This window comes from Heptranchias perlo, chromosome 2, assembly GCF_035084215.1.
Source record: "Heptranchias perlo isolate sHepPer1 chromosome 2, sHepPer1.hap1, whole genome shotgun sequence".
Taxonomy (NCBI): Eukaryota; Metazoa; Chordata; class Chondrichthyes; order Hexanchiformes; family Hexanchidae; genus Heptranchias; species Heptranchias perlo.
This window is the reverse complement of record NC_090326.1, coordinates 92,565,230-92,587,108: the sequence shown is the minus strand read 5'-3', so window position 1 is coordinate 92,587,108 and position 21,879 is coordinate 92,565,230. Positions and strand designations below refer to the sequence as shown.

The window sequence follows — 21,879 nt, the reverse complement described above, 5'->3', positions numbered from 1 at the left end:
CAACCATCTTCAGTTGCTTCATCAATGACCTTCCCTCCATCATAAGGTCAGAAATGGGTATGTTCGCTGATGATTGCACAGTGTTCAGTTCCATTCGCAACCCCTCAGATAATGAAGTGGTCTGAGCCCGCATGCAGCAAGACCTGGACAACATCCAGGCTTGGGCTCATAAGTGGCAAGTAACATTCGTGCCAGACAAGTGCCAGGCAATGACCATCTCCAACAAGAGAGAGTCTAATTCCCCTTGACATTTAACGGCATTACCATTGCCAAATCCCCCACAATTAACATCCAGGGGGTCACCATTGACCAGAAACTTAACTGGACCAGCCACATAAATACTGTGGCTACAAGAGCAGGTCAGAGGCTGGGTATTCTGCATTGAGTGACTCACCTCCTGACTCCCCAAAGCCTTTCCACCATCAACAAGGCACAAGTCAGGAGTGTGATGGGATACTCTCCACTTGCCTGGATGAGTGCAGCTCCAACAACACTTAAGAAGCTCGACACCATCCAGGACAAAGTAGCCCACTTCACGGGCACCCCGTTCACCACCCTAAACATTCACCTCCCTTCACCGCCGCAGTGTGTACCAGCCACAGGATGCACTGCAGCAACTCACCAAGGCTTCTTCGACAGCACCTCCCAAACCCACGACCTCTACCACCTCGAAGGACAAGAGCAGCAGGCACGTGGGAACAACACCACCTGCACGTTCCCCTCCAAGTCACACACCATCCCGACTTGGAAATATATCGCCGTTCCTCCATCGTCGCTGGGCCAAAATCCTGGAACTCCCTAACAGCACTGTGGGAGAACCTTCACCACACGGACTGCAGTGGTTCAAGAAGGCGGCTCATCACCACCTTCTCGGGCAATTTGGGATGGGCAATAAATGCTGGCCTCGCCAGCGACGCCCACATCCAATGAACGAATAAAAAAAATTAGCGGCTAACTTAAAAGGGAACCCAAATATATTTTATAAACATATAAATAGTAAAAGGGTGGTCAAAGAAAGGTTGGGACCGATTAGGGACAGAAATGGCAATCTTCTTATGGAGGCAGAGGGAATGGCTGAGGTATTAAATGAATCCTTCACATCTGTCTTCACTAGAGAAGAGGATGCTGCCATTGTAGCAATATTGGATAGGATAAAAATAGATAAAGAGGAGAGTTGTGGATCTTTGGAATTCTCTATCCCAGAGGGCTGTGGATGCTGAGTCGTTGAATATATTCAAGGCTGAGATAGATAGATTTTTGGACTCTAGGGGAATCAAGGGATATGGGGATCGGGCAGGAGAGTGGAGTTTGCGGCCAAAGATCAGCCATGTTTTTATTGAATGGCGGAGCAGGCTCGAGGGTCCATATGGCCTACTCCTGCTCCTATTTCTTATGTTCTTATGTACTTAAAGGATTGGCAGTATTCAAAGTAGAAAAGTCACCTGGTCCAGATGGGATGCATCCTATGTTATTGCGGAAAGTAAGGGTGGAAATTGCAGAGGCTCTGGCCACAATCTTCCAATCCTCTTTAGATATGGAGATGCTGGAGGACTGAAGGATTGCAAATGTCACACCCCTGTTCAAAAAAAGGGAGAGGGATAAATCCGATAATTACAGGCCAGTCAGCCAAACATCGGTGAGGAAACTTTTAGAGACAATAATCCGGGACAAAATAAATTGGCACTTGGAAAAGTATGGGCTATTAAATGAAAATCAGGACGGATTTGTTAAAGGAAAATCGTGTTTGACTAACTTGATTGAGTTCTTCGATGAAATACCGGAGAGGGTTGATGAGGGTAGTGCAGTCAATGTGTATATAGACTTTCAAAAGGCATTTGATAAAGTACCACATAATAGACTTGTTAGCAAAATTGAAGCCCATGGGATTAAAAGGGCAGTGGCAACGTGGATACAAAATTGGCTAGGGGACAGAAACCAGAGAGTAGTGGTGGACGGTTGTTTTACAGGCTGGTGGGAAGTGTACAGCTGTGTTCCCCAGAGTTTAGTATTAGGACCACTGCTCTTTTTGATATATATTAATGACCTGGATTTGGGTATAGAGCTTTAATTTCAAAGTTTGCAGCTGACACTAAACACAGAAATGTAGTAAACAATGTGCAAGATCGTAACAGACTTCAGGAGGACATAGACTGATGAAATTTAACACAGAGAAGTGTGAAGTGATGCATTTTGGATGAGGAGAGGCAATATAAACTAAATGGTACAATTTTAATGGGGGTGCAGGAGCAGAGAGACCTGGGGTGCGCATCTTTGAAGGTAGCAGGACAAGTTGAGAAGGTTGTTAAAGCAAATGGGATCCTGGGCTTTATTAATAGAGGCATAGAGTACAAAAGCAAGGAAGTTATGCTAAACTTTTATAAAACACTGGTTAGGCCTCAGCTGGAGTATTGTGTTCAATTCTGGGCACCACACTTTAGGAAGGATGTCAAAGCTTTAGAGAGGGTGCAGAAGAGATTTACTAGAATGGTGCCAGGGATGAGTGACTTCAGTTATGTGGAGAGACTGAAGAAGCTGGGGTTGTTCTCCTTAGAACAGAGAAGGTTAAGGGGAGATTTGATAGAGGTGTTCAAAATCAAGAATGGTTTTGACAGAGTAAATAAGGAGAAACTGTTTCCAGTGGCAGACGGCTCAGTAACCAGATGACACTGATTTAAGGTGATTGGCAAATGTGCCAGAGGTGACATGAGGAAACATTTTTTTACGCATTGAGTTGTAATGGTCTGGAATGAAAGGGTGGTGGAAGCAGATTCAATAGTAACTTTCAAAAGGTAATTGGATAAATACTTGAAGGGAAAATATTTACAGAGCTATGGGGAAAGAGCAGGGGAATGGGACTAATTGGATAGCTCTGTCAAAGAGCAGGCACCATGGGCCAAATGACCGCCTCCTGTGCTGCATCTATTATGATAAGGTCTGAAAATCCTCTGGTGCACTCCCGGTGTAACTCCAGTAGGAGTGGGCAGCGGAAGGGCTACAAATTAGGCGGGGACCTGGCTATGCTATAACTTGTAGACCTATTCCACTGTTCTGGCCAAGTCCATGAAGAGCCTATTTCCTTTTTAAACTGCTTCTCCACAATATTAAAGTAACACAGTACACTACCAGCTCCCTTTTAGAGTTTCCTTATGCTGATTATATTTTGTTCGTTATATACCAATGTTCATTCTACTTTGTATTGGTCAGTATTATATTTCATTTGGAAAAATTTGGAGAAAAAATGAGTTATGGCATTATACAACAGCAGGAACATAACCAGGACATGAAGGCATCGAAAGGGACACAGGTAACAGTACACTGGGGCCAACCTTTGACTTCTGCCCCAAACAGTTTGAGTCAGCAGAACGACCACGCTGCCCGCCCAAAGCCGGCATTAAGATGCCCAAACCATTTTCAATTGACTGCCACCGGCGACCTACGGTTGCCCTGCTGTAGCTTGCTGGTTGTGGGAGGGTGGAAAATTGGCCAGCTCCCATGCTGAGCCAGCTGGGGTGGCGGGGGGACGATACTTTAACAGTCCAGTTTATTTGTGGGTCCAGAAGGAGCACTTCACAAAATTAAAAATTCCTTTGGCCATTTTTTAAGCAGCGTAGGCTGCTCAATGCCTACTATAATTGGATGGAGCGTGTGCGGTATACTCTCTGACCATTTGTACCTAAAAATTGCAATCTGAGTCCTACAACTTGGGACCCCAATTTGCATATTTAGGCATCCTCCTTCCAGAAATGGCAGGCAGGCTGCTCGCCCATTTACAGGCCCGTCTGAAAATTGGATCAGGTGGGCCTTGAGCATCAATAGAGCAGCTGAAGTGGCCCCCTGACTTTTAACTATTGGCCACCCATTTTTTTGGGCGAGAAACAGGCAGCTGGCAGTTGAAAATCGCCCCCCTCATTTTCAATGTTGTGACAATTTATATTGAGTGCCCTTTTTTAAAAAAAAAGTGCACATAAATGAGAATAAAATGACAAGACTATACACAAACTTGTTGTAACTTTTATTTTATGTTCTTTAAACTTCAGAAAGCATTTTAAACAGAGAGAATTTCCATGGGGTTCTCCTGATCTAGTGCTGTAACTCGGGGAAGATTGACAGAAACCCTGGAGAAATGGAGTAAATGGTCACTTTTAGCAATTAAGGCTATTTCTTGAACGATTCTGCCAATCTTCCACTGAAGTTACGATGGGAGATTAGGAAAAGCCCAATGAAAACTCCAGGCGAGTGTGTCTTTCCTCCTAATTTGATCTCATTTTCCAAAAAAAAAGAGTTGAATTTTGAAGCAAACAGAAAGCATTTAACTATCACTTGAACATTACCTGTGTTTTATTGATAGTAATTAGACAGAGTGAGAGTCTTTCCTCATCCTAATTTTAGTGTTTTTTTCCCAAACTAAAAACAAAGGGAATAGAAGTGGGAAAAAAAGATAAACGTACCAGGAAACACACACAAAAAATAGAAAATCAATGGAAAGAGGAAGAAATGAAAAGGAGTAAACAATTGGTTGTAATCATTCCTATATGCATTGAGTGAACACAAAAAGTATGGTGACAGGTTATTTCAATTGTACAAATTGGCACACTCAAGTGCCTGCACAAAGGAAAATATACATGTACTAAAATTACATGTAGGGTGAACATAACAGTCATAATATGCTTACTGGTTTTGCCTCTAGAAATGTTTAAATTTTAATGATGCATTTTTAAAATCAGATCACAGCTTCAGCTATAATTTTGATCACTATAAATGTGACTAATGTTTTCTGATATTGGCTAGAATTCAGCCAGTATTTACAAAGAACACAAATTAATCTATTGAGGAGCATTTTTTTTCTAAATTGACCATAAGCTCTTCTAATGGTTAAGTTATATATGCTGCCTGGTATGCTACTGAGTCAAACAGCCAGAAAGGTCACAGGTTCAATCTCTGGTCTCTGTTGAGTTAGCTGATCTCAACTAGGGTAGTAAAAACTTGCATTTATATAGCACCTTAGTACATCTGCAGGATATCCCAAAGAATTGCTTTTCAAATACAGTCACGGTTACTATATAGGAAAAAGTGACAGCTAATTTGTTCACAGCAATGTCCCACAAACACAAAATGAGCTGAGTGATCAATTGGTATAGATTTTGTGTTCAAATCTTGCTATGGGGATTGAACCCACAATCTCCTAACTTAGAGGCAAGAGTGCCACCAATGGGCCATTACAATTTGCCTCAATGCTGTTCTTGCAGGAAGGAGGGGTCTTCATTAGGTGCCTGCTGCTGATTGTGATAGACATCAATCATTGATAGCAATCAAAAAGCCTATCGATGATTATTAGGTTGACAGTGAATGACCACTTGAGCAAGCTACTGGAAGGCAATTCCTAGCATTGTACCCCCAGCATGAGTCAAGTAGCTTCAGCTGGGATGCGGCGGTAGATTGGTGCTGAGCTTGGAAACACACGAAATAAAGTCATAAATCATCTGTCTTAACACAGTAGCCAGCACGCTCAGCACTTTCTTCTAAATGTGTTGGCTTAGCTTGAGTATGAAAAAACACTGGGCTGAGCTAAATATTTCAAGGGAAAGCAAGAGCTAACTTAACATATGAAGTGTTTCTTAACCTTTCCCTCTTTTATTGCTGTTCTTCAGAACTGCACCTGGAGAAAAAGGGTTATGCAAAAAGTGAAAAGGAGGAAAGTCCAAGATATCGCACCAATAATGACACATTTTCATTATTCTTTCACTAGAATAATTGGAACATGTAAATTATATCATTAGTATTGTTATGCTCCAGTTTAGAACAATTCTAAAATATAGCATCAAATGTGCTCATTGGATATATTTTCCAAAGATCTGAAATAGAACCAAACTCACTTCTGTGAAACTCTGACAGCATATTCTTGATGTATTCAAATCTGCCCACTGCACAGTTTCTTCTCAGTTTTGCAGTCTCCGTGTCTGTTCTGACCTGCTACATTCAACATAGAACATTTTATCTTCATTGGGAGTGAACAATATTTTAACAATATTGTGGAATTTTTAAAAAATAGAAGTTTTGTTTGGAGGGAAAAAAATACACGTGTCATTTTTCCCTTCCCTTTCTGTGGAATTGATTAGGCTCCAGTGTGTCTTCCTATTGATGCCACATCCACTGTGGTGAAGTACAGGCAAGATCCCACATGCTATTTTATCTCAAGAAGGCTGGAACTCAAAGGGGAGGAAGTTATATTTCAGTTGTACAGAGCCTTGGTCAGACCCCACCTGGTGTACTGCATTCAGTTTTGGGACCGAACCTCAGGAAGGATATATTGGCCTTGGGGTACAGCACCAGAATGATACCAGAGCTTAAAGGGTTAAATTATGAGGCCAGGTTGCATAAATGCAGTTTGTATTCCCTTGCATTTAAAAGGTTGAGGGCTGATCTAATTGAGGAGTTTAAAATTATAAAGGGACTCGATATGGGTAGATATAGAAACCATTTCCTCTGGTGAAGGAATTAGAACAAGGGGGGGCACAATCTTAATTAAAGCTAGGCCACCTCGGAGTGACATCAGGGAGCACTTTTTTTTACCAACAGGCTAGTGGAAATCTAGAACTTTCTCCTCCAAAAGGCTGTGCATGCTGGGTCAATTGAAATTTTCAAGCATGAGATCAATAGATTTTTGTTAGGTAAAGATATTAAGGGGTGTGGATGAAAGGCAGCTAAATGGATTTGAGGTACAGATCAGCCATGATCTGTTTGAATGGCGGAACAAGCTCGAGGGGCTGAATGGCCTACTCCTGTGCCTATGTACCACGTGGTGCAGTGTGTTACGTCAACACAATCTGCCATGAGGAAGCTGCCTTTTCATTTTTTTCCTCTTTCTTTCCCACCCTCTTTTCCCCCCTCCCCCTCTTGTCAGGCTATGGTTCACCTAACATAATATTAAACCATTTGACATGCTGCTTGTTCGTTTTTAGGAACCTGCTGTCTCTCCTCTACATTTGAATACACTTAGTCATCAAAAAATGCTTAGTGAAGTGAAATTCAAAGAAACAGAAGGCAACCAGGTAGGTTTTATCATGTCCAACGTACTGCTGAAAATTCAAACTTTATATTATGTAAATATTAGCAAATGTATCAAAATTGCCTGTTTTGAGACAAGTATGAGTCAACCAATGAGAGATGTCCTAAGGCGATTAACCATGTACTTTGAAACTGAATAAGTTTATTTATATATTAAACTAAATGCAAACAAATTTTCACTAAGCATTTTTATAAAGCTTATGCAGGCACAAAGATGTTTTTTCATGTTTGATTATAATGTAATGCTACTATCATGGACAGGAGGTGGTAATGGCCAATTTACCATTTTAAATTCAATTAGTAAGTCCATATTCACTGATTTTTAGTTGAAAAATAACATTGGATGTATTTAGTATTAAGACATGTCTGGTCTTTGTACAAAAGTGTATAGTTTGTGCAAGCAGAGAGACAATATATAAAATAGAACAGTCATCTGCACAGGAATTTTGTGAAGTTCCTCAGCTGCATACTGGTACCCAAATCAAATTGCAGGCTAATTTAGCTAAGAGCATCTATAGGCTTAATCTAATCTTGCATGAGCCATGTGAAATCGAGTTTCATTCATTATTAACAGTAACCAGTTTCTATGAGAGGGCCTTTTTCTTTATTCATTCATGGGATGTGGGCGTCGCTGGCAAGGCCAGCATTTATTGCCTATCCCTAATTGCCCTTGAGAAGGTGGTGCCCTTGAACTGCTGCAGTCCGTGTGGTGAAGGTTCTTCCACAGTGTTGTTAGGAAGGGAGTTCCAGGATTTTGACCCAGTGACGATGAAGGAACGGCGATATATTTTCAAGTTGGGATGGTGAGTGACTTGGAGGAGAACGTGCAGGTGGTGTTGTTCCCATGTGCCTGCTGCTCTTGTCCTTCTAGGTGGCAGAGGTCGCAGGTTTGGGAGGGGCTGTCGAAGAAGCCTTGGCGAGTTGCTGCAGTGCATCCTGTAGATGGTAAACACTGTGCGTCGGTGGTGAAGAGAGTGAATGTTTAGGATGGTGGATGAGGTGCCAATCAAGTGAGCTGCTTTGTCCTGGATGGTGTCGAGCTTCTTGAGTGTTGTTGGAGCTGCACTCGTCCAGGCAAGTGGAGAGTACTCCATCACACTCCTGACTTGTGCCTTGTAGATGGTGGAAAGGCTTTGGGGAATCAGGAGGTGAGTCACTCGCCGCAGAATACCCAGCCTCTGACCTGCTCTTGTAGCCACAGTATTTATGTGGCTGGTCCAGTTAAGTTTTTGGTCAATGGTGACCCCCAGGATGTTGATGGTGGGGGATTCTGCGATGGTAATGCCGTTGAATGTCAACGGGAGGTGGTTAGACTCTCTCCAGTTGGAGATGGTCATTGCCTGGCACTTGCCTGGCGCGAATGTTACTTGCCACTTATCAGCCCATGCCTGGATGTTGTCCAGCTCTTGCTGCATGCGGGCACGAACTGTTTCATTATCTGAGGGGTTGCGAATGGAACTGAACACTGTGCAATCATCAGCGAACATTCCCATTTCTGACCTTATGATGAAGGGAAGGTCATTGATGAAGCAGCTGAAGATGGTTGGGCCTAGGACACTGCCCTGAGGAACTCCTGCAGAAATGTCCTGGGCTGAGATGATTGGCCTCCAACAACGACTACCATCATCCTTTGTGCCAGGTATGACTCCAGCCACTGGGAGAGTTTTCCCCCGATTCCCATTGACTTCAATTTTACTGGTGCTCCTTGGTGCCACACTCGGTCACATGCTGCCTTGATGTTAAGGGCAGTCACTCTCCCCTCACCTCTGGAATTCAGCTCTTTTGTCCATGTTTGGACCAAGTCTGTAATGAAGTCTGGAGCCGAGTGGTCCTGGCGGAACCCAAACTGAGCATCGGTGAGCAGGTTATTGGTGAGTAAGTGCCGCTTGGAAGGTGTCTTCGACAGTGCTATCATCACTTTGCTGATGATTGAGAGTAGACTGATGGGGCGGTAATTGGCCAGATTGAATTTGTCCTATTTTCTGTGGACAGGACATACCTGGGCAATTTTCCACATTGTCGGGTGGATGCCAGTGTTGTAGCTGTACTGGAACAGCTTGGCTAGTTCTGGAGCACAAGTCTTCAGCACCACAGCTGGGATGTTGTCGGGGCCCATAGCCTTTGCTGTATCCAATGCACTCAGCCATTTCTTGATATCACGTGGAGCAAATCGAATTGGCTGAAGACTGGCTTCTGTGATGGTGGGGATATCGGGAAGAGGCTGAGATAGATCATCCACTCAGCACTTCTGGCAGAAGATGGTTGCAAATGCTTCAGCCTTGACTTTTGCACTCGTGCTGGACTCTACCATCATTGAGGATGGGGATGTTCACGGCGCCTCCTCCTCCCGTTAGTTGTTTAATTGTTCACCACCATTCACGACTGGATGTGGCAGGACTGCAGAGCTTTGATCCGATCCGATGGTTGTGGTATCACTTAGCTCTGTCTATAGCATGTTGCTTCCGCTGTTTAACATGCATGCAGTCCTGAGTTGTAGCTTCACCAGCACCTCATTTTTAGGTACGCCTGGTGCTGCTCTTCTACACTCCGCATTGAACCAGGGTTGATCCCCTGGCTTGTTGGTAATGGTAGAGTGAGGAATATGCCGGGCCATGAGGTTACAGATTGCGCTGGAATACAATTCTGCTGCTGCTGATGGCCCACAGCGCCTCATGGATGCCCAGTTTTGAGCTGCTAGATCTGTTCTGAATCTATCCCATTTAGCATGGTGATAGTGCTACACAACACGTTGGATAGTGTCCTCAGTGTGAAGACGGGACTTCGTCTCCACGAGGACTGTGTGGTGGTCACTCCTACCAATACTTATATGGACAGATGCATCTGCGACAGATAGATTGGTGAGGATGAGGTCAAATAGGTTTGTCCCTCGTGTTGGTTCTCTCACCACCTGCTGCAGGCCCATTCTAGCAGCAATGTCTTTTTTTATTCGTTCATGGGATGTGGTGAGCCGCCTTTTTGAACCGCTGCAGTCCGTGTGGTGAAGGTTCTCCCATAGTGCTATTAGGTAGGAAGTTCCAGGATTTTGACCCAGCGACGATGAAGGACCGGCAATATATTTCCAAGTTGGGATGATGTGTGACTTGGAGGGGAACGTGAAGGTGGTGTTGTTCCCATGTGCCTGCTGCCCTTGTCCTTCTAGGTGGTAGAGGTCGCACGTTTAGGAGGTGCTGTTGAAGAAGCCTTGGCGAGTTGCTGCAGTGCATCCTGTGGATGGTGCACACTACAGCCACTGTGCATCAGTGGTGAAGGGAGTGACTGTTTAGGGTGGTGGATGGGGGTGCCAATCAAGCGGGCTATTTTGTCCTGGATAGTGTCAAGCTCCTTGAGTGTTGTTGGAGCTGCACTCATCCAGGCAAATGGAGAGTATTCTACCACACTCCTGACTTGTGCCTTGTAGATGGTGGAAAGGCTTTGGTAGTCAGGTGAGTCACTCGCTGCAGAATACCCAGCCTCTGACCTGCTCTTGTAGCCTCATGTGGCTGGTCCAGTTAAGTTTCTGGTCAATGGTGACACCCCCAGGATGTTGAGCCCCTTCAGGACTCAGCCAGCTCGATCAGTAGTGGTGCTACCGAGCCACTCTTGGTGATGGACACTGAACTCCCTCACCGAGAGTACATTCTGTGCCCTTGCTACCTTGTGATTCCTCCAAGTAGTGCTCAATATGGAGGAGGACTGATTCATCAGTTGAGGGAGGGCGGTAGGTGGTAATCAGCAGGAGGTTTCCTTGCCCATGTTTGACCTGATGCCACGAGTGTTCATGGGGTCCGGAGTCACTGTTGAGGACTCCCAGGGCCACTCCCTCCTGACTGTATATCTCTGTACTGCCACCTCTGGTGGGTCTGTCCTCCCAGTGGGACAAGACATACCCAGGGATGGTGATGGAAGAGTCTGGGACGTTGACTGAAAGGTATGATTCTGTCAGTATGGCTATGTCAGGCTGTTTCTTGACTAGTCTGTGGGACAATGCCCCCAATTTTGGCACATGTCCCCAGGTGTTAGTGAGGAGGAGTTTGCAGGGTCGACTGGCCTTAGTTTGCCTTTGTCGTATCTGGTGCCTAGTGGTCCAATGCCAGGTGGTCCGTCTGGTTTTATTCTTAGTTGTACAATCTCGCTACAGAAAGTCACTGAGTGGCTTGCTAGGCCACTTCAGAGGCCATTTAAGAATCAACCACATTGCTGTGGGTCTGGAGTCATATATAGGCCAGTCTGGGTAAGGATGGCAGGCTTCCCAAAGGACATTAGTAAACCAGATGAATCCCTCTATTAGGTCTCCCCTTAACCTTCTCTGCTGTAAAGAGAACAATCCCAGCTTCTCCAATCTCTCCACATAACTGATGTGTCTCATCCCTGGTATTATCCTGGTAAACCTCCTCTCTACCCTCTCCAAGGCCTTGACATCCTTCCTAAAGTGGGGTGCCCAGAATTGTACACATTACCCCAGCTGAGGCCTAACCAATGATTTGTAACATTTTAGCATGACTTCTTTGTTTTTGTATTCAATGCCCCCATTCACAAAGCCAAGTATCCCATACACTTTCTTAACCACCTTATCAACTTGTCCTGACACTTTCAAAGATTTGTGAATACGCACCCCCAGGTTCCTCTACTCTTGCACCCCCCTCAAAATGTATGTGTCACTTGTGTTGGTAAATACAAGTGCTCAAATCTCAAATATCAGTACATTGACGAGTATGTAGATAACAGCAGGAGACCTGTATTGTTGCAGCATACTGGGATAATGGACCTTTAAAACTCCTACTTAACTGAGAATTGTTACCATACCACTTAGGAGGGTGATTCTTTTTGGAAAATATGCATTTCTTTAAATGAAGGCCAACATGGCCTCTAATGCTTGAATTTAATGAGGAAAACTGAAATGTACAGAGACAATAAAGGAAACACATCATGGGCATGTTCTAGGATAGTTTATTTTAATGCTTTTCTAGTATGTTCCATGCAGTAGTTTAATAAAGATGGAGCAGCAATGCTCATACAGTACAACCATTCATAATGTGTTAGCAGTGTGAAAATACATTTGAAATTCTTGGCTCAGTCTTGTACAGTGTAGCTCACCACATCTGCACATCATCATATCTGCCATCATATGGGTTTAATAGATCTATGGCATACATGCATGCGAACATAAGTTTAACTATGGGCGTCTAGTCATTAAATACAGCTACTAACTAGTTAAAAGGCATCAATGAATACTTCTTATGCAATTTCAATATTTATGACACCCATTCAACATTACAGAATCCAGCAGTTATTTTCATACTCCTATGCTGTTTTTAAACACACTTTACATATTAAACATACTAGAAGTGTGAAACAGTAAAACTAATAATAGCAGCTTTTCATCATAAATGGCACTTTACACTGGCATATCTTGGTATGGCATCATTGGGCTGGCACGGTGGGTGCAGATAATGTCCTACAGCTGTGCAGCCAATTCAACTACACTCTCCTCTTCAGCATCTGCTCGGTTAGCCCGGATTTCCACCAGGGTCCTAGCAAAACGAGCCCATTCATCACTGTGAGGGATCGCCAATTGCTGTGAATGAGAAGAAAGTGGAAGTGCTTCATTTTTAAAAAAAAATCTTAACCCTCAACCTTCACAAGCTTTCAAAGAGGTACCTCATTTCCTGTTTCATTTATATTGTGGCTGTACTAAACTATTTCAGTTTATGGTTTATAACTGAAATTCTTATTGGTCAAGATTACTTTCAGTCACATGCTATATACATTAGGATTCAGTATGAGCAACTTGAACAAAATAAGTTAACAGGTTTAAAGGCTCAAACACTTGGCAATGTGACAAGATATAAAGGTTGTAAATCACTAGCCTGCAGTAAATGTAGTTTAATAACTACTAAGAGCCATTAACTGTGTAACATATCATCGGGCACTCATGTTGAGAGTATCAAGAGCATTTTGTACTATTTTTTAATATTTACACTTAACAAATGAGAATAGTCTCAACTTTCCACTAGAATTAGTTATTAGGTGGCACCTTGTCCTTTCATCCCTAGAAGCTGGGTTTGAATTTAGCTAAAACATAGAATGAAAGTCTTCTCTCTCAGCTTACTGTAAAGGTCATATGTGACATGAGTTTGGCCAATCTCAACCCATTCCCTAGTGGATGTGGGCTTGCAGCACAAAGCTACCTATAATTTGGCACAAATTGGTTTTCTAATTCAGAGGGGTGCCACAAGGGTGGTTAGTGTGGGAAATGAAAATACCACACTGGTGCGATAAGGCTGGAAATTGTGGTGTACCGGGCTAGATTTCCTATTGCTGGGAAGCAGTGGTAGCAACCAGCAAAAAACTCAAAACTGTTTATTAAAAGAAAGTTTGTGATTCTACACCACCTTTACATTGTAGTGGAATATGAGGCATTAACTCCTGTATATGACACAGGACAGTTTATTCAGCAGCTCTGGATAAAACATGGCAGCGGAGGCAAAGTATGGTCACCTGCAGCGACTTCCATCTCATCTACCTTTCCAGCAGTTTCAGCAGGACTCATACTTTGCTCCTTAGCAAAATTTTTAAAGAAACTACATGAACCAACACACTAAATACACATCGTTGTGCACATGCAGTTTTCTTCCAAGCTCTCTCAACTTACAGAAATATATAAAGTAAACCCAATAAAAACTGTTTTTAAAGATAGCACATTTAAACAACTATTCTTCATGTGTGAGCCTAATAGTGAGTACTGGTACACTATTCAATTGTGAGGCATCACAGCCAAGCCTGATTCAGTTCTCATGGCAACCCACACACATACACTTTCCAGCAGGAGTCACTGGATTGTGGTCCTGGAGCAGGAATCCTGGCAGATTTTTCCCTTTTTAGCCCAGTGATATTGAGGCCAACTGCAACAATTGCAGTGCCCTTACTACCATCCCAGCTGTAATCAGCTTACTCAGCACAGAATGGGATTGAAGCTTCTTGGTGTGTATTGGTCAGTACCACACTGGACTATGCCTTTACCAGCCTAGTCAGAAGGGGAGACAGCTTGTGTTTGAGCAATTAAAAAATAACTTCTTCACAGAAATCATGATCATTTTTACTGCTTCAAAGTACTGTGGGTTTAAATCAAAAGCAAAATACTGTGGATGCTGGAGATCTGAAATAAACACAGAAAATGCTGGAGAAGCTCAGCAAGTGAGGCAGCATCTGTGGAGAAAGAAACAGAGTTAACGTTTCAGGTCGATGAACTTTCATCAGAACTGGAAGATGTTAAAGAGTTGAAAGTTTTTAAGCAAGTACAGAGCCAGGGAAAGGGGCAGGGGAGGGGAAGGAGGGGCAGGGGAGGGGAAGGAGGGGCAGGGGAGGGGAAGGAGGGGCAGGGGAGGGGAAGGAGGGGCAGGGGGGGGGGGAAAGAGGGGAGGAAAGAACAAATGGGGAACACAGGAGATGCAACACCTGCCCCTTCACCTCCTCCCTTCCCACTGTCCAGGTGAAACAGCGATTTACTTGTACTTCTTTCAATTTAGTATACTGTATTCACTGCTCACAATGCGGTCTCCTCTATATTGGGGAGACCAAACACAGACTGGGTGATCGCTTTGCTGAACACCTCCGCTCTGTCGGCAAGCATGACCCTGACCTGCCGATCGATGGCCATTTTAATTCCCCTTCCCACTCCCACCCTGACCTCTCTGTCCTCAGCCACCTACACTGTTCCAATGAAACTCAACGGAAGCTCGAGGAACAGCACCTCATTTAGGCACTTTACAACCTTCCGGACTCAACACTGATTTCAGTAACTTCAGACCATAACCACAGCTCCCATTTTTTTGGTCAGCTAGTGCTGGTAATGGTTCTGCTGCTGCCATTTACAGCTACTCCTGATCAATCTTTTGTTTCTTAACCCATCCCATTACCACCCTCCTTGCCTTCCACCTTAATGCCTTTTGTCATTTAATCACTCGTACCCTCCACCCTATCACAGACCTTACCCTTTGTTCTTTCGTCCCTCCCCTCTTTCCCTGACCCTGCACTTGCTCAAAAACTTTAACTCTTAACATCTTCCAGTTCTGATGAAAGGTCTTCAACCTGAAATGTTAACTCTGTTTCTTTTTCCACAGACGCTGCCTGACTTGCTGAGCTTTGTCAGCATTTTCTGTGTTTATTACTGTAGATTTAAAACATCTTCATAACCAGAGTGACAAAGAACCAGGTTTCCACACTACCACTGAACCAGTGGTCTGTAGCTCCTGATGTGTACAATCTGGCACCATCTGCTTGACTAATTGATAATGCCTTTGCTGTAAAAGTTTGGTGGGTCATTTTGTTTATAAACTAACTGAAATGCTGGTGTGTAGAACTAAGATACATGTAAAAAAAAAAGCTCTAAATAAAGAAGGACCATCACTTTCTCCCCCAACACTGTTAAAGTACAGACTGAATTAAACATTTATGAAATGGAACTTACAAACTAACCAAAGCTGTGAAGAGATCTCTCACTCTTGTGAAAAGTGGACTTGGCAACAGTTTACATTTCTATAACATGCCTCACATCCACATCTCCAAGCACTTTACAGAGCACGGCACAAAAGAGCAGGAAGGAGAAAGGCAAAAACAGGATACATTGGCGAAGAGAAGAGTCTTTGAGGAATTGGAAGGCAAGAAGGGAGGTTAAGATGTCAAGGTAATGAGAGTTCCAGAGGGCAGGGACAGTGACAAAGAGCAGCTACTGATGGTGAAATGGAAAATGTACAAAATGAGCAGGTGGTCAAATTCAAAGAAGAAAAGGGTGCTTGTGGGAATGTATGACAGGAGCAGATCTCTTGATTTCTTGAGTGGGATGGGTGAGGCCATGAATCTTAAAATCAATTTGCTGGGGCATGGAGAAACAAAGGAGTTTGGCCAGGATGGGATGATAGGGATATGAACCTTTATAGATTCATGGGGACACAGGCCGTGACATTCCGGATGAGTTGTACTTTGTGGAGCTGGTTGAAAATGCAACAGCAGGTAAGGCAGTGGATTGGTACCAGTGTGCTGCCTTGCACCTGCCATTACACATTGACTTCCCAATCTCAGCCTGGCTGGTGAGCTGCTTAGTGGAGGCTGAGCACCATCCCCTAAGGAAAGTTCTAAATTCTAAAACAAATGGTCAGGCTACTTCTTTATATCTCCTTTAATACTGGCATAGGCCTAACAGTAGGCTCCATCTTCTAATGATGATCGGATTCATAAAGGTGAGAGAAATCAAAAACATGAAAGCTGAAATGCTCACTAGCAGATGCACACAAACACTGACTCAATGGATTTGATCATTGTAATAACCACTCAGGCAATATCTACATTCACAAATCAATCATGTCTCATAAGGTAATATAAATTTTAATTAATAAGGAGAAACATATTACTTTTATTTACAAAGCTTTGTTTATTCAAACAATAGGTCACATTTGGACCAGCTGAAGTACAAAAGCCTCCTGAAATGTAGTGTTACCAATAAGATGAGTCATTATATCAAATAGATATAATGACTCAAAAATATTAGTTTTTATATAATCTGGTTCAAGAACTGAGCCTGTGTCTCCCTACCCTCTACATAAAACTTAATACATTTATATACGCTGCTCTTGGTTTCAGAAATGTTACATAAGGTTTCACAAATCAGAACAACTACCACAGACAAAACAAGTCATATCCTTAGTGCACCACTGCATCTTCATGCATTTTGTTCAATTTCCATTGTATAAAAAATTACCATCTTCAGTATTTGGCTAACTGAGAGATATATTATATATAAATAAATAAAATCAATTGAAAGTGAGGGATCATTTAAAAAGAATCTGGTTATTTATCTGCACAGTGTCTATGAATAATAATTTCCATGAGACACTTGATTGATTTTTAAAAAAATAATTGAAAGAAAAAAAACGTTAGAAAAAGCATCCAGGTGATTCAGCACAAAGATTGCTATTTGCTGTCTAAAAATTTCTGCATCAAGTGTTAAGCATTCTAAATTTTCTGCAAAAGATAAAACGAACATGCTAGTTAATGAGTTACTGGGAAATGTGCCACTGACTGAAAAGGTGATATTTTGGTAGAGAGACATGGCTTAATCAGTGTGTAAATGAAAGGATTTTATTGACAAACATCCAAATGGAAGTGCTTTGAGGACTAATTTAATGGGTTCTTGGCACCTAAATATTCTCTGATTTAAAAGAACTCGCCTGCATAACTTGGAGCCAAATCCAATTTTTAAATCCCAGAATGTTAGCAGGCACTTTATCTGGATCAATGAATACCTTTCTGCAGGTGGGGTACCAAATAAATTTAATAACTGTTCAGGAGCATACCCCCAAACGGGTAGTCCTGATGATTCTGTGGTGGTCAGCCTATCAAAGTGTGGAAAGTGCGTATGAACATTTGGCAACCAATTGGTAAATCAGGACCTTCAAGTTGGCGGGCCCACCAAAGGTACAGTCAGCTTCCCTTTCCTTTGTTCCTATTTGTTTTAACGTACTGTTTATTTTGAGAAGGAAACTAACAGCAGTATCACCAATTAACTTTTCCAATGTACAGACAACTCATTTGCCTTTATAACACTGATATATGCTTTAAGTAGACAAATGTTCTTGTAAAAACTGAGTAATGTATGAAACAATAATCTGCAATGAAATAAAATTTATAATTACAAATTTGACTCAAAGTATTATTAGATTTTAGTCACTTACTGAAAGCGTTAATCCAAAATATATACACATACTGAATCAAGAAAAAAATCATTTGCATTCAAAAAGTGTAAAGCAAATAATGTCTTCATACTTATTTATTTTGTGTTTAGTAATTTTTTTGTATGACAAGTATAAAGTTAAGCAGAAGTTCTGCATTAAAATTAAACTTGGCTATTCAAAAACTATCTTACAATGTCACTAATCCTATATAATTACTCCTTCATGCCAGTATTTTCCCTGTTAAAATCTGTACATTGCCAGAAGATCGTCTTAAACCAGGATTTGAAAGTAATGCCAGATCTTATTACTGCAAAGAAAAAAACTTTGAATTCAGGGGGGAAAAATTCACATTGAAAAGCTAAACTTGATGCATATCACATGTCAATGGATGCCCAAAGCTGGCATTCTTTTCCAATTCCAATGTTCCACATTTATAGAAATCATCACTAAAATATTTAAAATATTTCCAATTTACAATCATTTAATTTGTATTAATCTGCAATGAAAAGATTACTACTACCACTACTATTTCCTGCATCTGTCTAAAGCTTGTCATGATTACAATAAATTGCAGAATAACAATTTAGGATGAGGCAAAATCAATATACACTGGATACAACAAAATTGATGGACACAAAATTTAAAAGTTTTTGAAATTTACCAAATTTTTTACCTTCAAGATATAGGTAAAAATACAATATTAAGTTATTCTTTACTTTGATAAAATGTTTTTCCACATTAATTATTGCATTAATTGAAATTCAATGTATGGAAAAAAATTAATTAAGATTTATATGACAGATGCAGGGTTTTTATTCTGAGGTTTCTATAAATCATTTTAAATTCTGAAATCAGTACAAGGAGTTCTCTTTAAAAGATGAAGCGACTAACCTCTCCTCCCATATTTTAAAAATTGAAAGCAGAGTTTTATATTGTGTAAATATGCTTCTATTATCTAGTATTGAACTGATCAGTAAGAAATAATTTAGAGTGCTCTTTATAAGGAAGGGTAAACTCTGAATAATCAATGTTTTTAAATCACTGTCTGGAAGAGTACAAAACCTCATTAGTTGTTGAGGTTAACATGCAGAATAACAGTCTGTCAAACTGACATATTACTGTGGTCAAGATAAGCAGGTTTCAAAATGGGTCTAGACTTAGCAGGAATACAAAACATACAATACATGATCCTAAAATTAAGACGCAATCTTAAAAAAATTGAATCGATGGAATTTTAGTACTGGACAAAATGAGAACTCGTAACATCTCGTAACAGCATTATTCTAACATTAGAAAGTATTTCCATTATTCTTTCAGCAGAGATGTGAAGGTGAACTTTCTATATTTTTTATAATTAATATTTATTAATTTTACATTGGATCCTTAATTGATGAATGACTAAAAGGGCAACTAAAATGGGAAGTTCTACTTGCATTTAGAATGAGAACAGTATTTTATATTTCAATTTTTATCTGTTTATCTGCTAGTTCCAATAAATCACTTTTCCTAAAACGCACACAAAAAAAATAGATGCAGAGCTAGAAAACTACATTTGCATTGAAAGGAAAATGATGTAGAACACTATCGCAGCCTGAACTTTGAATCTGCGTGATAGGGCAGGTTATGAATAACCAAAAGAAAGAGCAGGTTATGAATAACTGGTAATATCAGCTTCAAGGAATCTTCATACAAGAAACAAATCTGAGACAGCATACCTTGTGAGAAAAATGCTGGAAATAGCAGCGAATAATGACCGGAAAAGCAGTAGTAATTGGAATGACTCTAAATGGCTTTCGAGATTTGACTTTTATATTGTTCTAGATATTCTAGCTTGTGGGGAAAAAATTGAATCTTGAACTCCTGTGTGGGTGAGTTAAGGGGCAGTACAGATGTATAGCAGTTAACTGAAGAACTATGCATTCAGTGAAAGCAGACAACTTCAAAACTTTTTATATGTAGTTTCAATGGAAAAACTGTAATTAAAATGTTTCTGAATTCATTATTTGTGACATAATCATAACATTTCAAAAATAAAAAGCCTTTTCACTGAATGTTCAAATAGTCACCCACGAGGCTTCCTTTGCCTGATGGCTAAACATGTATTTAGAGAAGATTCACCTTTAAACAGATGATTGCTGATGGACTTTAGAACAGTAAAACTAAATAAGTAAAAAACTTATTTTATATGCGATATAAAATACACCAATGAGTATTAGAATATTTGAGAACTGATATTGTAGGCAAAATACTTCAGTGCTAAAAGGAAAATGTCATTAGTTAACCTTTTAAAAAATAAATTGATTAACATGGAAAAATAATTATATTTTAATATATATATACACATTTCAAAGATTTATTATTCATGAAATCTGGTTTATCCATTTATTTTTTATTGTACTAGTTCAGGCTTTCCATTTTCCAATGAGAAAAATAAAGCACAATTTATCTCACTGTTGAGTTTTAGAACTAAAACATTAAACTTTCATCAATTAAATAAAAAAGATAATTAGCCTCTCATCACGTTGTGTTTTCCTAAAGTTAAATTTGAAATCAATTAAAATGAAACCTGTGGTGCAGTATATCTGGAAAATGGCTATTAAAAATATATAGAAGTGGAAGAAATTAAAGGCAGTGGATTCCAAAAATAAATGCTCTTCATTTCAGCTGCACCTCTCATGTTGTTGCTTCACTTATGTACAGAGGTAAACAAGGCAACAAAACACATTGGGTTATTCAAAATACAATTCACTGCCATGTCAGGAGAGCTAGAGTACCAGACAGATGAGCTTTGGTGAGATGTTTTTCATCCCTGATCTTTACGTTCTTATCTATGCAACATATTAAAGTTTACCAATTACAAAATAGATCAGACAAAAATTGCGTCACAGACAAATGTAGATTTATCAAAAGTCCTAATTAGCAAATCTCAATCAGTGCTTGAGCAGTTTATAAAAGTCATCTAAAGCCTTAGGTTACTGATTTGAAATCAAGCCACGCTGTCATGCTTTTTTTTTTAAATGGAGATGGAAGGGATAATTTTGTGTTTGTTTATTTTTTGCTGAGAGTTGATTGGGTGTGTGGGTGGGACCATGGTGGACAATGACAGCTGAGATGCTCCATGCAGTTAATGAGTGATGGACATCTGCACTGAGGATCATTTATGAGGTAATCAGTGCCACTGTATCAAGTGGTAATCTGTAGCTGATTACCAGATAATATTAGTCAGTGTATATAATGAACGCAATGCTAAATATAATTATTAAAGCAATGCTAATTATCTGAGGAGATAGGCAAACCATATTTGACCTTCGCATCTTCCAAGTAGAACGGAAATGTAAAACTACATTTCCCTGAGATTTTAGAGGATGTAAAATTTCAAATAAAAAGAGATATGCAAGACTGACCAATGAAATCAGACCTACTAAACAAATTACAAAAATAATGTTATAACAAATAACAAGTTTGTTAATTACCTCGCCAACATCATAAACCCATATGTGTCCTTCTGAATCACCTACTGCCACTTCCCTGCCAGTTGGTGCCCATCTGACCCGATTTAGCGCAGACGTTCCCTCAACAGCTGCACTAGCTGTTGGTACCTAAAATGAAGCAATATTAAAAAGTTAATTTGTAATATAGCCCAGTACATTTTCCAACAATGGAGTCAAAAGGAAGATCACTGTAGCTAACACAGCCCATGTATTCCAGTTAAAACATGAAGGTAAAAATTAACATATACTGTCTTACAGCATGGTGTTATTTTGCTTCATTGCTATAAAATTAAATACACAAACCACATTTTTTACTGCTGTTATGAAACTCATGTTTCACAAAACCCCTTGCACTGGTTTATTAAACTGTATTAAATACAATTGAGAGAACTGCCATTAATCTTCATTTACAAGTCAGCTTAAAAAATACTTGAACATTTAAACAACATTTTCCAAGTAAATGTCATATAAATGGAGTGAAATTCTGCTTTATGCAACTAGTTGGGATAGACGAGAATGACCTCACCAACTATAACTGCACAGAGCAGAAGTTTGTCCAATCTTGAAAATATTTTGAGTTTGGTACTAATTGCCAT

General features: G+C 40.7%; 1 protein-coding gene across 1 annotated transcript in view; it reads right to left on the bottom strand.

Annotated features, from left to right (window-relative positions):
• Window positions 1-11,996: 11,996 nt before the first annotated feature.
• dync1i1a (dynein cytoplasmic 1 intermediate chain 1a) overlaps window positions 11,997-21,879 on the bottom strand; it is a 236,830-nt gene continuing 226,947 nt past the window's right edge. Inside the window, exons 16-17 of the mRNA XM_068004236.1 lie at window positions 21,266-21,391; window positions 11,997-12,640 (exon numbers count right to left, since the gene is read on the bottom strand). Coding sequence (XP_067860337.1) covers window positions 12,521-12,640; window positions 21,266-21,391 — 246 coding nt within the window. The 3' untranslated portion in view covers window positions 11,997-12,520. The remainder of the gene's footprint in view (window positions 12,641-21,265; window positions 21,392-21,879) is intronic.